The 16307-nt window shown below is 53.4% G+C and overlaps 1 protein-coding gene and 1 pseudogene across 2 annotated transcripts in view; both read right to left on the bottom strand.

The window, feature by feature from the left end:
* LOC308620762 (centrosomal protein of 78 kDa-like) overlaps nt 1-16307 on the bottom strand; it is a 423604-nt pseudogene that overhangs the window by 32380 nt on the left and 374917 nt on the right. The gene's annotated exons all lie outside the window — the stretch shown is intronic.
* On the bottom strand, nt 154-7155 carry LOC308620217 (BCL-6 corepressor-like). Its single transcript, XM_081239601.1, has 3 exons — nt 6678-7155; nt 1610-1776; nt 154-459 (listed from the first exon to the last, which is right to left on the bottom strand). Exons 1-3 carry the CDS (start codon nt 6759-6761, stop codon nt 273-275), a joined length of 438 nt encoding a protein of 145 aa, XP_081095727.1. The 5' UTR covers nt 6762-7155; the 3' UTR covers nt 154-272.

Raw genomic sequence — 16307 nt, 5'->3', positions numbered from 1 at the left:
CCACTGCACACGCCTCCAGGTATCTGACTGAAACCTCCCCACGCGTCCACCCGCCTTCCTGAGGGACTGCCCGCCTCACCGCCCCAGCCTGCCAAACAAAAGCTAGCCTGGCTAGCTAAGAGTTTTCCAGCCCCCCACCTCGCAAAACTCAAAGTATGTATCTCTTCTTGGACAGACTAACGTTGGGCCGCTTTTCCCAGTAAAGGGTCACTTAGAGTAAACGGGGGGGTGGGGGTAGGGGGAACCCAGGTGAAAGGCTGTGAAGTCACCGTCTAGATGCTTGAACAAGACCGTGTCTTGACCTCTGCCGTACCTGTTAAGAACTTCTCCAGAAGTTCGCTGTGGTTCACTTTCTTGATGGTTCTACCTGAGTATGTAGCCAGGGTAGGAACAGCACCGTAGGAGAGGAGCAAGCGGACAATTTCAAGATGATCATTCTTGACAGCATCGTGGAGAGGCCTAGGAGAGGTGCGGGGGATTACACCCGTGCACGCGACGCTTGCTTCTAAGGACACGGGGCAAAATCGAGCGTGTGCGGCCAAGCCTCGTAGGCGCGCTATTTCACCGAGGAGGTGAGTGTACGGTCGCTGCGACAAATTACTCTGTTATTTCAACACATAACCCTTTACGGGACAGGTGAAGGGACCATCTCAGGCCTCATTCTTCAATGCAAATCTCTCTTAATGCATGGCCCAAGGAGGAACTCAGGCCTAGATGAAAACGTTTCCAATGAACTTAAATAGTGACAGACTGTAAGAAGGTAACGTACGGAGGGGTGGGGGGAAGAATCCCAGCATCACGGAAGCAGATACGACAAGCCATTGTTATACCATTACAAACAAAACCCAAAAAGTGCAGTTTGTCAAAGAAACTGGGGGCAAAGTGGAACCTCTCCTGAAACCAACTTGGAGATGAGTGATCAACCCTCTCGCCCAGAAGCAGTCGACAGGCAGGGCGAGTTCTCAGGAGGATACAGAGTCCTCCTGCCCGTGTCCGCTGGGGTCAGGAACACTGTCCACAGTCCCATCCAGAAAGGATGCGATTTGGAAACCACGAACCACCAAATACCTTACAGTTTTGCTAATGTTATGACCGTCAGGAAAGCCCCAGTGCCCTGCCTCGTGGTGGCATCCAAGGTACAACCAGGAAGATGCTTGGGCTGACTCAGACCTGGGCCTCTGGCCAATAAACCGAGGTCAAGGACAGAGTGGGGGCCAGGCCCGGGGATGTGGGTGGACACGGCAGGTCCTATCAAGCCAGTTGCCACTGGACCTGTCTGTACTCCTGCAACTTTCAACTCACATATATGTTCAAGAGTGAGATTCAACAGATGCTGGTGAAGAGTCCAGGGTCTTAAAAGAGAACACCCCTGATTATTCATGCAGGCTCAACATTTTCAGGGACCTCTGTCCATAAGAGTGTCACAGAGTTTTAAAGTTCTATGTAAATTTGCCAGAAAGATCTGTCCGATTCCATTCTAGAGGACTCCACCACCAGTGTGCTTACATGGCACTCACTCTCCATCTTTCCTTCTGGGGTTCCCCGCACACCCTGAGAACCACTGCCTATGCCCCAGCAGGGCCAGGCCAAGAGCAAGACCGCCACTGACCCGGTTCCATCCTGGGCACTGCAGTTGACATCGGCGCCATATTCAAGGAGGTGTCGTACGATGTTGAGCCAACCTCTTGCACAAGCCTCGTGCAGGGCACAGTAACCCGCGTTGTCGCGGTGGTTCACATCACAAATCTTGTTCTCCAGGCAGTACAAGACCACTTCCTACGGGGAGAGGAGAGGAGAGGAGAGGAGAGGAGAGGAGAGGAGATACCATCAGACAACCATACAGTGAACCTTGTAAGGGTGACCTCCCCATAGCTTGGCGGTGCCCACTTTCAAAGGCATACATCCTTGGGGCCAAAAGCCTACCATAGCGCGGGCAGGCGGCAGGCATCCTGGTCGGGGGTGAGAGTGTGTGAGAAGGGCTTGGAGATGCAGACAGTGTTGTCTAAGGCTCTGCTGCACCAGTGGCCTGGCCATGGGCAAGTTACCCTTGAACTTCTCCAAGCTTCCACAGGGCTGCTGAGAGGACGCATTCGGATAGCGATGAAAGCCCTCAGCCCAGGGGCCGACGTGACCAGTACAGAAGTGTCACGGCTGCTAACATCTTAGATGACACATTGCCAAGCACAGACCATTCTCACTTGATGGGTCTGTTCAGTCAGTGGCAGTGGACGATAACACAAGTTTAGATAAAAGTATGGATGACCAACACTTAAAGAGAGCTTAAATCAGCCAGAGAACATTCCCCAGCTTAGAGAAGCAGGGACACACAGGTCAGCTACATCCTCGCGCCCCCTGTTAAGACCCCAAATCAGAACCTGGGCCTCAGATGCTCTTGTCTGTACGTTAAGTAGAGTTAAAGAGAAGCTCTCTCCCTCCATCCTCGAGGAATGACACAAAATGCCTCCAATAACCCCACCCTCTATTTTGCCTCACTCCCCCCTCTCGGGGCAGAATCAGTCTAATATTCTCATATTTACTCAAGTTAATGACAGGAACCTGATACACCACAGGCTGCAACCTCCACATTTCAAGAATCAAATAAAACATTCACCCCCGCCCCCGGAGATGTTCTGTGTCAACACTGTGCATTAGAATCACTGTTATTAACCTTATTTCTTTGGCTTGTTAAAATATTAATATGAACCACTCCCAGTAAGCAGAGCAGGAACTTATTCAATGTTTTATTACCTTAAGAAAGTTTTCAGACACATCGAAAGCATTTGCCACCAGAAAACACATTATACTGTTTATACTGGGTAAGTCGTGCCCAGCAGAGAGCCGTCAGGTTCTGAGAGCTGGGAGTAGGCAGAACGTGCATGTGGCCCAACACATGGTCTGCTGGGTAAGGGGGGATGGGATGGGGTCAGAACAGGCCTCCTTGTGACATCTCTCAGGTAACTCATCTGTTAAACCTAAAACGGGGGTCATTCTAGCCGCCCATAAGTGCGAGATGGGTTCTGTAAAACCTTTTATGCCCTTTGGAGGACACGCCAATCAAAGGTGACCACTCACTTGGGAGCGAACTAGAATGTTCCATTTGCTTACCACGTGAACCTAATGGGGCATGCTGGTAAACCTGGCCATTGGTGCCCTGTTACTTCAGGTCACTGCAGCAGCTCCCTTCCAAAACAAGAGGAGGAAGAGAAAAGGCACGCCACAAATGCATTTCTCCGTTTACATCCCAACCTGCCAGAAAGCCCACAATCCTCTGGGCTCCCAGGCCACCTGCCCCGAGCCCTGGTATCCAGGATACCGCATGAAGCTGCTGCTCTTTTAGCAGGCCCTCACTAGCCAGACTTGAGTGGACGGCTGCAAGCTAATGAGTTGTGTGCCCCAGCCAGGGAGAGGCCCTGTCACGTGGCTCTGGGATCAGGTCTGAACGCCACCAACTGCTGTGCACACATCAATTTACTCAACCCAGGGTTTATTTGCTGTGACCATCATGGCCTTCAAATGGAAACCTTCATCACTACTAGGGCAGATTCAAGGGTACCTAGAAATGAAAGGCCGTCCAAGCTGGTGGGTAAGTCAACTCTCTTCTCCTGGAAGATGGCAGCAAAGGCAGCAGTAGCCCCACGGCCAGGTCAGACTTTTTGCCACGGGCTGTCCTAACTCAACCACGTTGATCCCACTGTTTACACAGTGCTTCTCATTCCCCAGATGAGGACGTCTTCTGTCACCCACAGGAACCCAGGAGCTACCAGGAAAGGAAGGTAGTACTATCCTCATTCAACACTTGGAAACTGAGGCCCAGAGATATTAAACCCCAAGTTCAATTAACATGAAGTACTAGACCTAAAACTCAGGTCTTTGGTACCTGTTCAGCTGGGAAGATTCAAAAGGCCCAAGAGGGCCCCAGTTAGAGGGATGCAATCCAGCTGTGACGAGCACCCCACAGGCCTTCTCTGTTGGGGGTCAAGTGGGCTAACTACACTCTCCTAGCTAAGAGGGTGATGGCCTCTAAATGGATGGCAACCGTCGCCACCAGCACTTTCTCTAACTGAAAGGTGAAGAGGCGGGGCGAGTCTGTCGACGCAACACATTCCTTGGTTTATTTTCTCCGCTAGAAATAAACGGGAGTGTCTGAAGGGCAGCCCAGCCATTCCAGAGCAAAGTCAAACTGCTTTTGTCGGACAGCTCTCTGTTCAGCGGCTATAAGCCGAATGCCACTACCCGCAAAATGTAACCATAAAGGCCATAAGCCCGACGTTGTGAGTTAATTAAATGCCTCATTAACTTTTTAAAAAACATGACTTATTCAATTCATAGAAAATTTAACCATCACCGCTAAAGGCACAAGCATGTGGTTGCACACTAGCGTTTTAGCCTAAGAAATAGAAGCCTTTTTCCCAGGAGGGAAAGGTTTGAGGTCTTTGGCCACGCAAGTGATCTATTTAACTCGGATCTGAAGCCAGAGTGTGTTTCTAAACTTCCAGAACCACATTATCATGACATAAAGCTCAGACAGCCTTTATACTGCACATGGTATCTTTGGCTAAGCAGAAGAAAATAACCAAGAATGCTGAAGACAAAACTTCAGGAAAACCCTCCCAAACCACACCCTTATCTGCTTAAGCAAACTGTCCTTCAATTTGAAAAGGTTGAAGCTGCCACATCTCCCAACTGGGCCATCATCCCAACATTTAAAATTCTGCCCAGAGAAATCCCAGAAAGTTGGATTCAAAGTTGAAAGCGTTCATCTACTTGTCACAATGTTCAGCATCAACACTGGTGATCTGTGGAATCTACATATTGAAATTTACATTTGAAGAAAAAAACAAATCCGACCGTAAACATTCCCAAGGCTTCCTGTGCAATCAAAGGCCAGGTAGCCTAAAAAAGGATGGATCAAGTGCCCCTTGGTCCAGGCCTCAGAGCCACCAAACCAAAATGGAAACTGTCTTAGAGGACCAACGAGGGTCTTTTGACCTCTCTGGTCCCAAAGGGAGGCTGCTGGAAATGATGCCAAGTTCACAGGTGGGGCTCGGAGCCCCGCCCTCCACGGCGGGTGCAGCAGCACCCCGCCCCCCCATCTCCAGCATTTGCTGGAAGCGGGAGTCTACTTTCTCAACCCTAACCCAAAAGTTGGGGTTAGGGGTCTCCCCCCCACCTCCAGCGTTTGCTGGAAGCAAGGAGACTATCTTCTCAACCACGGGGGGTCTAGCTCAACACTATGTGCAACAACTGCTCTGTCCTCCTAGGCGCCCGCTCTCAGCTCTTGGGAAACCAACTGGGTGCTCCTTGGACTTCACCTGCAAGTAACTGCGCTAATTACCAGAAAGTGCTCTCTAGCTAATGGAGAGGTCTCCAAGAGACGTGTAGATATAAACAACAGCACATTCAACCCACAACAACAACAAAAAACACCCCCAAACTAAGCATAGCCCTAGTGCTTCCAACTTCCCACCCACAGTCATGCCTTAGGGCCAAGGCAGGCACACTTCCAAGGGCTCACGGCACTATGGACCGGGGTGGGGGGACACGACGGGAGACGGGGGACAGGGGCACAGAGCTGGCTGAGGGTGTGGGCGCCAGGGCTCCGGGCCAGCCTGGGTCCTGCCACCCCAGTGCTCAGCCACACCTCCACGCTCAGCCTGCTGCACCGCGTTTTACTGTCACCATTCAACTCCCAGAGGGCTGATGCCAGCACAGAAAAATGCCTTTGCCCTGTGGGCTATTACATCACAATTGCTACTGACAAGTATGGTGGGGGAACTGCACAGGGCATGGAGAGTCATCTGTCTCACAGAGGTTTTGAACTGTAAAAAGGGCAATTCCAGTGTGAGCCAGTCTTGCTGAGGAGCGTGGTGGGCTGTGGAGCACTGCTGGATTGCTACCTGTACGGGTATCAGCTAACCCCTCTGAGGCTCAGTTTCCTCATCCAAGAGTGGGCTAGTACGCGTTACTCCCAAGTGAAGATGTTAACAGGGTGAAAGGAGTTACTACAGATCACACGGGCTTAGGCAGATATCAGCTATCTTTCTATGTTGCTCTAGCAATAGAGGCCATCACTGTCATCAGCCGTGCTGGGTTGGGATACAGCAGTGTGGACAGGGAGTTTTGTGCAAGGCTCAACCCCTGCTCCCCGCCCATCAGCCCTCGGCTCCCGTGCCCTCTCAGAAAGAGACTGCTCAGGTCTGCCCCACTCCCACCCCTGCTCTGCACAGACACTTCCCACCCGCTACCCCACAGGGGCATCACTCTGCCCCAAACAGCACAAGTTAGTAGAGCTAATAACTACTCTCCTACTCTCCTTCTTGCTATTCAGAATCCAAAAGGGCTCATTAAAATTCCCCTGGTCGCCAAGCCCTGGGTTAGGTCAGATTTTATATCAGAGATAAGTGAGCCAGACTGGCCGAAGCAGCCTGCCTGCCTGAACGGGAACGGAACATCAGAGAGGCCTGCCTTTCTTTTCACACCACGACTGAACAAGCCACCAAAGAGCCCGCAGTGTGAGCGGGAGCCAACGCAAACACCCTGCTGGAACACCCAGCCCAGCCCGCCACGTGGAGGGGGCTGGGATCTGAGACCCGCCCCCCATCCCCAGCCAGTGTGTCCCCCACCCAAGGAGCAGCAGCCGGCGGATCCTGATCCGGGGCACCCACAAGGATGCTCACCTCGTAGCCAAGCCGGGAGGCCTGCTGTAGGAGGGTCTCGCCCGCGTTCTTATTGACAATAAGTCTCCGCGCTTCCGGTGGCATCGGGCGGGACTGGGTGGTCTCTGGAGGGGAGCTTGACCATGTCAGCTGCGAGGCCTGGGAAGCTGGTAACAATTGCTGCAAACAGTCCAAGGGCTTCTGGTCCTGCTTGGCCGGCGAAAGATCATAGCCGGAACTGGGCTCAGGCCGCTTTCAAAATCTCCGGACGGTCACCTATCACGAAACCAGGCAGCGCACACATTTCAGGCTGTCCTTCCTCCACCCGCCTGGTTCGCCTCCTCCCTGAGTTACAAACCTGAGTGGAGGAAAGCACTTTTCCTCCTCTCAGTCTGGGGGAGGCGGGGCGCGAGGAAGGGGTTGCATTTTTACTAGCTGGAAACTTCACCACCACCCAGGAGACACGTCCCCTAGGAAGGGGCAGGGACGTTTTGGGGGGAGGGGTTCAGGAAAAGGAAAGCTTTGTCCCCAGAAGCAGAGAAGCAGGCAGGCGGGATGTGCCTGCATGGGCCCGGGGGGCGGGGGAGAGCCAGGGGCAAGAGGTACCTTGCCATCCGCATTGTCCACCTAGGAGTCCCCTGGCAGCGGCAAGCCCCGCCTGGGCTCCTGAGGGATCAAATGCTTGGTTTTGCACGGTCGCTTCCCAGATGGTTTCTCGCTGTTGTCGGTGTATTTCTGCGGCAGGGGCGAAGGCTGCCAATCCATTTCTTCGTCCATGCACAGCACATCTGTCAGGGGGAGAAGCAGCGGGCGTTACACAGTTGTAGCCGGTGAGGAAAGAAAAGCCCATTGTTAGCACTGATCGTTGGAGCAGCTTCAGTTTTTAAAGATATACCAATTATGTTTTCAAAGCGCTAATATGTTAATCATCCCACATTCAACCGGCAAATAGGCTAACCCACGAAACGCCAAATGGCAAGTCGCTTCAAAGGGCCGCAAGACAGGGCAGAAGCCAGCCCTTCGTGCGCTCCCGTCCCCACCCGTGGGGGGCCTGGGTGCTCGGGACAGGGCGACTGGGGACAGCCTGAGGCTGGAATGAGGGCACTGACAAGCGCCCGGGGTCACCCAAGACTTCCCTTCCTGCCCAGCCGCGGGCTGGGTGATGAGGAGCAGCCCAGGAAGTCGAGCTCCCGCCTCACTGTCCATTCCATAAGGAAGTGTGCAGGCTGAAAGGACCTCAGGAAGAAAACTCCCCGCTCGCCACACGCTACTCTTGTCAACTTGGATGGCGCTCAGGTCCCCTCCAGGGCCGTTTCCCACAGAGGGCGGGTGATCCACCCTCCAGGAGCGCCCCCCGCCCCGTGCGTATCCTTGTTCATTGTCACTGCATTTAAGGGACTCCTCCAACCAGCTGCTGTTGCTTTTGGCCTCTGCCCTTTTCCTGCCAGGTTTCTCTTCGGAGATGCTATTGCCCTGGGGGGTGACCGCAGGCTGAACCGCCTGGATCACTTCCTTCCTGCCCTGCCGGCCAGGTTTGCTCTCTGCTCCCGCCGTTCTCTAAGGTGCAGCAAGCGGCGCTGCTTTCTGGGATGGAGCCCTGTTAATTCAATGCACACCTCAGGTTGGTCAGCTCACTATAATGTGGCTCTTCTAAGTGGTTAGAGGAACTGTTTGTCATTTCCCTCTCAGGCCAGTCAGCTAATGGAGAAATAACTACAAATTAATGAAGAAGCCCCCCGGGGCGGGGGTGGTGGTGCGGGGAACAAACTGTCTTACACATCACTAACAGGGGTGGGGGAGGGCAGGGGTGTGGTCACTGTGTTGGCTGGAACTTGTCACCAAGTCTCGGGAGGGGGCCTATTTGCCTTTGGCCACCTTTGGGCTCCAGCCCCGCCACCTGGCTTTGGGGGGGTGGGGGGTGGGATGGGGGTGCGGGGTGGGGAGGTGTGAGTGGCTCCCCCCAGGGATCCAGGGTGGGACTGGAACTTTCCACTGCTCCGCTCCAGGACTTCCGTAGGGTGCCCTGCGGGCCCGAAGCCAAACCGAGCTCACCTTTGGAGACCCGTCTCCGCTTGGCTTTCAGCAGAGAGTCCTCCGGGAGCACAGTGGTCTCAGTGTGGTTCCTATTGCCAGACACCTTGCGCTTTCTGTTCAGCCAGAGGGTGGGGCTGCGTGACGCGTCCGGGGCCGCCTGGTCGGCGGGGGACTCTCTGGGGGGCTCCGTGTCCATATCCTCAGGAAGATCACTGTCTTCTGGGGCTTCAAAGCGGTCAGGTTTGCTTCCATCATAACACTCCCCTAGGGGAGGGGAGACAACCCGGAAAGGAGGGAACAAAGGTCACCAGGAGCAAGCAGGACCCCCACGCCCAAGGCAATCTGCTACCAACAGACCACCCCCCTTTGGAGACCAGGGGCCTCACACGCCGGAAGCACAAAACCCTCAGAAAGACGTCCCAAAGGAAGGACAGCTGAACACAACCAGCAAAGAAAGCAGAAAATGAGGCGCGTAGCCCACTCACAATCCATCCTTCAAGGGTCAAGGTGAGGCATCTACACCATCCGTCTATAGGCATGTGAGATCACTCCCTAACTGCTTAACTCTCCAAGGTGGCTTACTTTTAAAGGGGGGGTGAGTGACCTCACAGTAAGATCCAACCAATCAGGGCAGAGCTACAACGGGGGGTGAGTGACCTCACAGTAAGATCCAACCAATCAGGGCAGAGCTACAAATGACTATGGAAACAGCTGCTAGTCAACAAAAAAGGCTGATGTCATCAAGAGACCAAATAGCCCCCAACTGCCATCTACACAGACATAGCACCAATGTTCACTTGGGTCAGCAGGGGCGAGGGTGAAGAAAAAGGGTAGGGAAAGAATGGTGGGAGGCTGGGAAGCTGGGGAGACCAAGGCAAGAGGAGCCTGGCAAAGGGAAAGGAAAGGCTTCCTGGTGCACACACAAGGGTCAAGGGCAATTTCAAAGAACTCAACCAGATTGCTACAAGTCCGTCTGTCCTCTTTCCACACCCGTGGGGGGAAAGCATTTCACTGCCATCGAGGGGCTGCTCCTAGTTCCTGTCTAGGAAGAAGGCCCACAGTGACACCAGTCACCCACCTGGCACGTCTCCACGCCTTCCTTCCCAGGCAACAAGCATCTAAGGACATTTCAAAGACAAGACTCCAACCCCCTTCGTGGGGGTGGGGTGGGGGGGTGCGGCGGGCAGGGCTGAAGTACTCACACCTCAGCTCCGCCTGTGTTGCTCCTGCCCCTCTGCTCAATCTAGCATCCACTTAGGGCTTTTCCTCCAATCACCCCAGCCTAACATCACTCCTCACTTTTGCTCTAGCCAAAGAAACAATTCAACTGCTTTGCTAGTCACATTGTTTCTAACACACAAATAATTCCATAATGATCACTGTGCTGTTAAAGAGTTCCCCGAAGATGACCCTGTGTCCATCACCGGCCGGGGGTGGGGGTGGGTGTATGAGTTTGGTATTTCGTTAACACCTGAGCTAAGCTCCCACAGCCCGTTTTTCTAGATGAAATCATGGACACACCCCTCACATGCTGCTCGCATTCCTCCTCCTCTCCCTAGACCACTTCAAGTATCACTCCCACTTCTGCTCAGCAGGCTGGTCCCCTGATCAGCCTCTCTTGGGAGCATTCCCAGCATTTAATGGCAGCCAGTTGTGGGGATGAACCTCACCCTGGCCTGGGCTAGCCTGACCTGTGTTCTCAAGGGTGGAACACACTTAGCTTTTCTCCAAGGGTATCCCAAGGTGGGAGAGATCCCCATCTAGTCTTGCCGGAATGGTGGAATCACCCCAACCGCGAGGGTCTCCTGCCATGGCAGCAGGAGAAACCCCAAACTCCTGGCCTGTGCTTACGGGTGATGCAGCCCAGGCTACCGCAGGCCCGGTGAAGATGGCGTGCTGCAACTCTCACTCGGGCTGCTCTGTGACCCTCTTAAACACTCGGGCAGGAATGGCGCCGCTTTACAACTCGGCCCCCTTCACTTGTAAAGTGGGAATGTTGGGTTTCCTTGGTGGCGCAGTGGTTGAGAGTCCGCCTGCCGATGCAGGGGACACGGGTTCGTGCCCCGGTCTGGGAAGATCCCACATGCCGCGGAGCGGCTGGGCCCGTGAGCCATGGCCGCTGGGCCTGTGCGTCCGGAGCCTGTGCTCCGCAACGGGAGAGGCCACAACAGTGAGAGGCCCGCATACCGCAAAAAAAAAAAAAAAGTGGGAATGTTACTGCTAGCCTCCCTCCAGGGTGGGCTTCATAATCACGGGCCAGGCTCAGCACAGAGAAAGGCTGGAAAAATCCCTTTAACCAAAAGATGCCAAGACTTTCAGACCAGCCTGAATCTCAGGCCTGAAACGTAGGAAATTTTAAGAGGTGAGCCCTGCTGGTTACACCATTGGACTTCTCTGGTCCAATCAGCCTTCCCTAAAAGCTCCGTGGGAGGGGATCCATGGAGGGATGGAAGGGCTACCTTAAGAACCCCCATGTCCAAGTTGAAAGTTTCTTTTTCCAAACTAGGTCCATCCACCCTTCCCCCAACCCCAGAGCCTTTTAGGGCAAAGATCTCAATTCCCCTCAGCTAAGGCCCCCCAAGACCTTACGCTAGTGTGACCTTACCCAGGCCAGTAATAACCCTGAAGGACACCCACCCCGACTGCCCAAGATGCCCATGGCCACCAGCTATGGGGTAGAGGCTCCGTGTCACTTGGAGCTTCTCAAAGACTGTTCTAACCACGACCCACACGAGGATGACCCTTGAGGGCAAAAGAGATGGGGAGATAAATAGATGCACGGGGATCCTAACCATCAGGCTTTGCCATCATTGCTACTTTTGGCCCTTCTAAAAGTGGGAAGCCATGTGCCCTTGGTCACCCAGTCTAAGCAAGATGTGAACGTGGTCCCTGCAGCATGGTCTTATGACTCACAGCACATATATCCCAAATTCATTATGGTTGTACCATAGCATCACCTCACAGAAGCATCACCACAGCAACATTTACAAGTCACTGTGGCAACAAAGCACCCTCACCACTGTTGAGCCATGCCCAGTGAGGCCTAAACAAGGTGAGAGGGTTCTGAGTCGCTGCAAGGCTCCCCAGGATTAAAATCCCCTTCTCTGTAGCTTAACTGTAATAGCACCTCCAGTCAGGGCTAACCTTGTTCAAAGTTATACCCGCTACAGAAGGAGTGCAGGGGATCTCTGTTCCAAAGTAGTTTACAAACGTGCAGGTGCTCAGCTGGAAGAGAAGTTCCCTGAGCAAAGAAGTTTCATGAAGCCCCTTGACTGAGCCTTCCTCCAGCTCCTGGCCAGGCACTGCCACTGAGCAGGACCTAGGCCTGTCCCAGCCAAGTGGTTCGCAAGGGAGATGGTTACTCCAAGTTTGAGAAGGAAGGGACCAATGCCTCCTTGCCCCGCCCCATCTTCAAATGCCACTGAGGGTTCCTAGAGATGAACTTCCAAGTCTGAGGAACCTCCAAACTCATTTGGTGAACTTCCAAAATAAAAATTTCACTCAGCCACCCATGTGATCATAAAGAATAAATGAGTATCTCGGCCACTGTGTTTTCAAGTTAATTCCTTTTTTTAAACAACCCCTAGCAACAAGATGCACCCGCGCCAGGACAACCAGGGCCGTGCAAACAGCACCCACCACCTTAGAAGCTCCTGGGCCCTCCATGGGTAGGGGCTGCCTCAGAAGGGGGAAGGCATCTTGAAGGCGTCCTGGACCCTCTCTGGGACCCATGCCCGCCCCAAATCCCCGCCCCAGCTCCCATGTGCTCACAGCTCGGCTCTCGGCCACACCGACACCCATGAGAAGGACCTGAGCCCATATCAGCTGAAGACGTGATGGCCCAAGAACAAGAAGGCCCGTTCATATCCAGCTGAATGGAATGAACACCTGCTGGGCCTTGGACGTGGAGGCTGCAGTAAGAACAGTGGCCCCTTCAGGTGACCTTTCCTGACCAGCTATTTACAAACCCCACGTCTCTACAAGACAGAGGGTGGGTGGGGAACCCACCTCCATTGCCCCAACCTTTCAAACGGAGCCCCTCACCTTCCCCAACCCTTCTCCTGCCCTCCCATGGTGGCGATTCATGGCTCACTGGGCCACGTCCCGGGTGCTCCAGGAAGAGACCCGTCGGTCGGTCTGAGATTGGAGGCAGGCGGTGGGGGGAGGGGGCTTTCGGAATCATCTGGGGCTCAGGCCCTGCTCCCCATCAGCCACACCGAGTTCTCGTCTCCACGGTCAGCAGGAAAGACTGGGAAGGACGCACACTAACGTCTCTGGGAAGAAGGGTGGGTGAGGCCACTGAGACATGAAGGGCAGCGGCCACCCTGGGTTTGGCCACGTTGCTGGAGAAAAGGGCGAGAAGACTCGAGGCCGGTTAACTGCCCGCTCCCTTCCTCCAGCCTCCCTCACCATCCACCCGCAACAGGCAGATTCCCTCCTCAGAAAAGTGCATCCCCGTGAACTTGGCCTTGCCCACTTTTACCACATCTCTCTGAGAAACTTCCCTAGGAGCTGAGTTATGAGGCCACTCAGGAGGGTAAGGGCTGCGTGTCAGCTGTGAGCACAGGCAAGGAGGGAGGCCTTCTTGCTGCTTCACTCCAGGGTGGCCTGGACCCTCCGTTTTTCATTCCAATCCCGAGGGGGAGGAGCTCAGAATCGTCTACTCCAGGCACATCAAGAGCCCCATCCCTCGGGTAAGGCCGCCACTGACTAGCCCCAGAAATCCCCTTCTACGGGAGCCACGTGGGACACACCGGTCCCGGTGTGGCTTACCCAGAACCCTGGCCACAGGCCTTTGTCTGACCCCAAAGATGAGCTGGGGGAGGGCAGTGCTCCAAGCAGCAGAGAGAAGCACACGCTGCTGCTGACCACAATTTTCCCGAACTGCATCAGGCACCCACGACCTAAGCGTGCGGGCCAACGCTGACCCTACGACTGGGTCCAAGGGCCTGGGCCTCCCAAACGTGCCCACCACCCCCGACTGTCCCGTCTCAGGAGGATTGCACGCCCACCCTGTCCTCGACGTTCACCTAGGTGCCCTCACTCACCATCACCGGTGAGGTTTCTGGGGTCCGGAGCAGGCTGCAGGCCACAGGCCACAAGCACGCACACTGAAGAAAGCGGGAGAAAGACCTCCACTTGCTGCCAACGCATCTCATTAGCCCAGGAAGTCTCGAGGGCAAAGCCCGAAGTCAACCCCAGTGGGGGAGCAGCCGAGGGGACCGCAGAGTGTGACTCGAGGCCAACACGAGCTTTCTCTCCAGTTCGGCCTCCAGAACAGAACACAGCCGTCTGGTGGGAAGAACGGCCTCGTTGGTCCCACGGCCTGGGAGCGTGGTGTCAGCTCCTCATGGCTGCAAACGAGCCTCCACAGAACACAATGATGCTCATCTCTCTGGGGCCTTCATCAGCCCTCATCGCACTTGAACGAAACCTCTGCCTCTGGAGGGAGAATACGAGTACTCTCCACTCCCTCCCACAGGAGACTGTCACTCTGGAGGGTCTGGCTCTGGCTGCAAGTGTCATCCCACTGCTACCAAAAACCCGTGTCCGTACCTGCTACACAACAGAACACATACCTGCTACGCCGGAGGTCCTGCACTGCCATTCCTCTGCTCTACTGTATCAGACTATGACTAACTACAGGACTAGCATTGCTCCGGAAAAAGGAGACGCGTGCCAGGGAACAGCATTTCATAGGTGCTTCACTCCTGGATGCCGCAACGCTCAAAAGGACAACCAGCCTTGCAATCCACAGCTGGGAAGGGTGGCCAGAGCAGCCCGTTCTCCGAACAGCCAGCACCCAGACGCTGGGCCGTCGGAAGCATACTGCTTCCTCTCACCTCCCTCGGCACTGGGAGCGGAACCGCCCCGTTCCCACCGACGTGGTACCACACGCGAGCCGCCTGGGTTCACTTACATCTCTCACTGTCGTTCTGGTAGGCAATGGCCTCCTCCGGGGTGACCGACTTTGGCTTTTTGTCCTGACTTCCTTTCAGCCTTTCCCAGTCAGCGGGGCTGAATTTGCGCACCTCGGAGTCTTTGGTCGTGGGGTGGCCACCTTCTCGCTCTTTCATCTCCAACTCTGAGAAGCGCATCACTGCACGCTACAAAGAGAACGGAGATGGAAAAAAGACACACCTTACCACCAAAGCTATTTCACTGCCCTTACCTTAAAGGAAAGTATCTTCAAAGAAAAGTTTGCCCAAAACCAACCACAATTTATGATACAACTGAGATATTTTAAAATTGAACGATAAAACGTAAGAGTGTCTATGTGTAACTAGTCACACACTCTTTATTCGTAAAGCCATACGTATGTAGAGATATATGTGGTGTGTATATATAGCCATACATACACTGTGGCATACAGACAGACATTCTCTTTCGAAGGTAAATAAAACAAAACAAAAACACAACGCAAAGAAAGCGAAACAAAAACACAACAGAAAAGAAAACAAATGCACAGTGAATAAAGACGACCATGGCCCACAAACTTCCCTTTGTATATTTGGAAATGAAATTTAACTCAAAAGGTTTATGGAAGATTCTAGTAATAAAAATTTGAAGAATTGACCTCACAGTAAGCAGCGGGTAGACATAAAATACTGTCCTCTTGTAATCCTTCCATCTATGTAATTAAAATGGGCACTCAATGGATCATTTAGATAACTTCAGCCATTTTTATAAGCATAAACCAATTTTTTTCTTAACATTGCAAAACAATTTGGCTTTATTTGTGTTTTAATTAAAAGTAAAATATCTTAAGGAAATTCCTATACAACATCTATCATTCACTAGCAAGTTAAATACATACTCTATCCCATTAAGCAAGGTTTGTGTTTTTGTTTTGTTTGTTTGTTTGTTTTTTGGGTGGAAAAAAAAATTGCACGAATCTCACAGACATGCGGCCGCTACACACCTCCACCAAGTATCACGTAAGGCATTCTAAGCAGCGCTTTTAGGTATATTTGTTAACGTACAGTAACGGCAGAGAAATCAAAGCGATTGATAGGTAAATGTCATGCAGTCTTTTAGACATCCTTCGCAATAATTAAAACTTCCGTTATCAGCATTCGAGTGGAGTTCGCTTAAAATCTACAGAATAACTTAAAGTATCCACTTACGTCCCCTTACTGGACACATTTCAAACATTTAAATTATCCTAAGCTTCATTAACCAAATCAGCCCAGTGTCCTGCCCTATCATACCCCCGGCCCCCTCCTCTTCACACATTAAAAAAACCTGACAACTGGTCAGGCTCCTGAAATTCGGGTGGTGGGGGCTCACCTGCAATGCCCGCTCCTCCCGACTGAGCTGACGGGAGTCTGCGTACAGTCCGGTAGCGACACACTTGAACCGGTCACCCACGTAACCAGCGGAGTTTGCGATTCTCTTTGCCAGCTTAGATGGCTTCGGTTTCAGAACTTTGCCATCGGTTGATCCTGCCTCGTCAGCTCCGTCTTTGGTGTAGGTGGGGGTGACGTCCACACTCGGTGGGGCACTGCCCACGCAAAATGGTTTGGGATCCTCTTGGGTTTTCCCGAACGTGACCGCAGAGCCGTCGCTCCCCAGGGTCGGCTCCAGGAATGCAGTCGAGACCGGCGTCACCAGGTT

The sequence above is a fragment of the Mesoplodon bidens genome, assembly GCF_964165515.1.
Source record: "Mesoplodon bidens genome assembly, chromosome: 7".
Classification (NCBI taxonomy): domain Eukaryota; kingdom Metazoa; phylum Chordata; class Mammalia; order Artiodactyla; family Ziphiidae; genus Mesoplodon; species Mesoplodon bidens.
The sequence above is the reverse complement of the archived record's forward strand: the minus strand, read 5'-3'. Positions and strand labels throughout refer to the sequence as shown.